Here is a 4,680-nt window from a genome sequence, read left to right as displayed (position 1 = left end):
CATCAACATATAGCAAATGTGACATTGTGATTGAGTTTCCGATGTTAATACCCACTTTGAAGCCCTGAATCCACTGCAATTGATTGGCCTTATCCAACATTTTGCTCAGTCCTTCCATTGCTATAATGAACAAAAAGGGGGAGAGGGGATCTCCTTGCCTGATCCCTTTTTGAGGAGAGAAGAAACCCACTGGACCCCTATTGACTATCACTGAGTATTTCACAGTTGAGATGTTGAATCTGATCCATCTGTCTTCGAATCCCATTTTCCTAAGAATAGAGATGAGATAGGACCAGTTTAGTTGGTCGAATGCCTTTTCTATGTCAAGCTTGCACATCACACCAGGTTCACGGCTTTTAATCCTCCAGTCAAGGGTTTCATTGGCAATCAGTGAGGCATCTGTAATTTGCCTGTGTTTTATGAAGGCATTTTGATGGGAAGAGACCACCTTGCCAATATTCTTCTTCAATCTCTCTGCTAGAAGCTTTGAGATAATTTTGTACACACTTCCTATGAGGCTAATTAGCCTATAGTCTCTCAACTCCATTGCTCCTTTATTCTTGGGAATTAGTGCGATGAATGAAGCATTGCATGATTTGATCATATGGCAGTGTTGGTGGAAGTGGTTGAGAGCCCCCAATATTTCTGGCTTGATAAAGTCCTATACTTTTTAAAAGAAAACCATGGTAAAACCATCTGGACCTGGTGCTTTATCAGGTGCACAAGACTGGATAACAACATGGACTTCTTCTTCATCGAAAATTGCTTCTAGCATTTCGTTGTCACATGCTGAAATTCTGGCCACCTCCTCAAAATTTGCTGTAGGTCTCCAAACTTCATTTTCAGTATACAGGTTTTGGTAGTAATTTAGGATTTCTTCATTGATCAACTCCTTGTCATCAATTACTTCACTACCCACATTGAGCTTGTCTATACTATTTTGTCTTCTATTTGAATTGGCCAATTTTTGGAAGTATTTAGTGTTCCTGTCTCCTTCTTTGAGCCACCGACATCTAGACTTTTGTCTCCACGAGATCTCCTCAGCTTTGGCCAAGTTCTGCAGCTCCAATTTCAAACTCAGAATCCTTTGTTTTTCAGATTGTGTAGAGACTCTGTTTTCTATGGCTTGCTCAAGGACTGAAAGTTCATCAAGTGCTTTGTCTCTTCTATCATCCATTCTGCCATAAACCTCTTTGTTCCATTTGCTAATATCCTTCTTCAGGTTCCTCAATTTTTGGACGAGAATGAAATCAGGCGAGCCACCGATCATGTAGTTCTGCCACCAATCCTTTATCATATCAATGAATCCATCTTGCTGCAGCCACATGTTCTCGAACTTAAAGTAGGATGATGCTGCATCCCACTCACCACACTCCAGTAGTAATGGCTTGTGATCAGAGATAACCCTTGGAAGTGCTATCTGTTTGATAGCTTTGAAACTTTCATTCCACTCCGAGGAGATCAGAAAGCGATCAATTCTGGAAGCCTGGAGAGAATCCTCTCCCCTTGACCATGTATATTGTGCCCTTTGAAGAGGTAGGTCGATTAATTCAAGGTCTAATATAATGTCTGAGAAGTTCCTCATGGCTCTAGATCTCCTAGTACAGTTGAAACGTTCACACTCGAACCTGCAAACATTAAAATCGCCACCGATCACCCATTGTTCCCCGCATAGCCCCCTCACTGCTCCCAGTTGCTGCCAAAACTCCACCCTCTCTATGTTTGAATGTGGACCATACATACCTGTAAAGCACCACCTGAAATCTTCATGCAAGCTTTCAAGGATACAGGTTATCGAGAATCTACCTTGATAGGAATTAATACACCTCCATAGTCTCTTGTCCCATAGAACAATAATACCCTCTATGGTACCACTTGCCTTCAATTCTTCCCATTCAGCCCATCTATTCCCTCATACTTGGTGAGCCATACCTGCAGGCCAGTGCTCTATTTTGGTTTCTTGAAGACACAAAATATCAGGTTTCCATCTGCGGACCAGTGAACTAATAGTGGTCCGTTTATTATTATCATTAATCCCATTTATGTTCCAACTAAGAATTTTGACCTTCATCTTTTTTCACTTCCTTGCCTCGCCTGCCCCTTTCCTTCCTGCTACTACCCCCATAGTTAACACCACATATTAAATTAAGCACTTCATTCTCACCTTTTTTCTTGCCCTTCTTCTTTTCTGAACTTGAGCCGTTCCTATTTTGAATCTGAGCCGGACGCTTCTCATCCATTCTTAGAATTAAGTCCATAATTTCATGTTCAAAGCCTGCATGATTAATCTCGAAGGCCTTACATGCTTTGTTCAACATTTGCTTTGTCCACTTTGAAATCTCGAGCACAGTAGGCTCCTGCACCATCTGTAAATTAGGTTGCTCATCAACATACCATGGAAGTGACAATGAATCACCACAAGAAGGGGTAGAGTACTCAGAGTCAGAGCATGAAATAGTGGTGGAAGGAATTTTAGGCCACTTTGTGAATACAGAAAGTCGCCTGAGATTGTCTCTGAAATTCTCGGCTTCATCATCGGCTTCCTCATTTGCTTCTGTTTGGGGGTCGCATGTGAAATCACATGGTGGATTGGGTTGGTTGGAGTAATCTGTTGTTGGATTGTTGATGATGAGCTGGTAGCCATGGCCCGGTTATATAACCAAGGGATGGGCCTGGTCCCTTTAGCTATCCACTCCTTCTTTGGCCTGTGCAGATTGGGCCTTTTGTTCTTTGCATTGGCCTGATTTTTTGGCCCTTTAGTATAGTAGGTTTTATCTGCTTTGAGGCCCACTATGTTATTGTATTTGTTTACAGCTGGAACTTGTCGGTTAAAGGGATCCACCCTTTTTGAATTAAAGTAAACCTTCTCCACCTGTCCTCCCACGTGCGATGATTGGACTTTTCCTTGTACTGCAATCCTCGATGTTGATCTTCCAAATGCCTCCTTTTGCGTTCAAATGTAAAGAGGAAGGTCTCCAATCAGTCTTGATTCCATAAATAGCATTGATCAGCTTCTTCCATACCTTATCCTCTTCATGAGTAAATCTCCATAACCATTTAAATAGTAGGCTCTTATTGTGGGCTTTCAAATTCCTTATCCCCAAGCCACCCCTTTCTTTATCATTCAACACCACTTGCCATTTGATTAAATGTATTTTCTTTTTAGTAGCATTGTCATCCCATAGAAAATTATTCCTCATGGTGTTTATCTTTTTCTCCACTGCTATAGGCATAGCAAAGAGGGACATCATGTAAGTTGGCATTCCATCTAGCACGCTTTTTATCAATGTGACTCAACCTCCCATAGATAAATATTGTTTCTTCCAGGGAACCAATTTATTTGCACATCTATCCAAGACCCCTTGCCACATGTTCTGATCATTTTTTCTAGCACCCAGAGGAAGCCCAAGATATATTGTTGGAAATTTCTCAACCTTACAACCCAAAATAGTAGCCAACTCCTCAACTGTATTATCGGCATTGATGCTAAATATGCTACTTTTGGCCAGGTTAGTTCTTAATCCAGTCACTACTTCAAAAACTTGCAGAACTCCTTTGAGGTATAAAATTTGCTCTTTCTCTGCTTCGCAAAATAGGAGGGTATCATCAGCATATAAAATATGAGAGACTGTGACTCTATTATCACCAAATCTGCCAAAGTGCATCCCTTTAATCCATCCCAATTTCTCTGCCTTCATTAACATCCTACTAAAAACTTCCATCACCAAAGTAAACAAATATGGGGACAAAGGGCTCCCCTTGTCTCAAACCCCTTTGAGATCTAAAATAGCCCTGGGGATTTCCATTTATTAACACAGAAAAACTAGCAATAGATACACAGTACTTGATCCATCAATCCATGTGTAGCCAAAGTTCATTTGCCTTAGAATGCTTAACAGACAAGACCAATTCACATGGTCATAAGCTTTCTCAAGATCCAATTTGCAAGCAACACCTCTCTTCTTCATTCTCAGCAGATAATCAACACTCTCATTAGCAATCATAGCAACATTTATTATTTGCCTACCTTTGATAAATGCATTCTTGACTATTTGATACTACTTTATCAACTACCAATTTAAGTCTTTCTGCCAGCAGTATTGCAATGATTTTATAAACACTTCCCAACAGACTTATAGGTCTAAAATCTTTCACCTCTATAGCTCCCTTTTTCTTGGGAATCAATGAAATGAAAGTAGAATTCATACTTCTGATAAAGGAACCTTTTCTATAAAAAGCCTCCACAGTTTGCCACACATCATTCTTAACTGTATTCCAGCACTTTTGGAAGAAATAAAGATTGAAATCATCAGGTCCTGGTGCTTTATCACCTCTGAATGATTTATTAACATTTTCCAACTCTTCCATAGAAAAAGGTCTCTGCAACCATTCCTTGTCATCATCAGAAAGTGTCATCAAAGTATCATCCTCCCATCTTGGCCTCCATTCTTCAGTTTCACTAAACACTTTCTCATAGAAATTCTGAATATGTGTTTTGATTCTGTTATCATCATCCACCAACTCTCCATTAATTTCTATCTTATCAATACAATTGAATCTCTTATGGGCATTGGCTTGTCTCTGAAAAAATTTAGTGTTTTTATCCCCTTGCTCTAGCCAAATGCATCTGGACTTTTGTCTCCATGAGATCTTCTCAGCTTTTGCCAATTCCTCCAACTC

At 40.1% G+C, this 4,680-nt stretch overlaps 1 protein-coding gene across 1 annotated transcript; it reads right to left on the bottom strand.

Annotated features, from left to right (window-relative positions):
* Positions 1-3,293: 3,293 nt before the first annotated feature.
* On the bottom strand, positions 3,294-4,004 carry LOC142165955 (uncharacterized). Its single transcript, XM_075224346.1, has 2 exons — positions 3,845-4,004; positions 3,294-3,715 (listed from the first exon to the last, which is right to left on the bottom strand). The coding sequence occupies exons 1-2, from the start codon at positions 4,002-4,004 to the stop codon at positions 3,294-3,296; spliced, it is 582 nt and encodes a 193-aa protein (XP_075080447.1).
* Between the last annotated feature and the right edge of the window lie 676 nt (positions 4,005-4,680).

This window comes from Nicotiana tabacum, chromosome 11 (assembly GCF_000715075.1).
Source record: "Nicotiana tabacum cultivar K326 chromosome 11, ASM71507v2, whole genome shotgun sequence".
NCBI lineage: Eukaryota > Viridiplantae > Streptophyta > Magnoliopsida > Solanales > Solanaceae > Nicotiana > Nicotiana tabacum.
This window is presented reverse-complemented; position numbering and strand designations above follow the sequence as displayed.

Bases quoted from the DNA above. Each gene is read 5' to 3' on its own strand.
- LOC142165955 (XM_075224346.1), bottom strand. From the start codon at position 4,004: ATGATTGCTAATGAGAGTGTTGATTATCTGCTGAGAATGAAGAAGAGA. The intron at 3,716-3,844 runs GTACTGTGTATC...TGGTGATGGAAG, and splicing joins CACATGGATTGATGGATCAA to TTTTTAGTAGGATGTTAATG.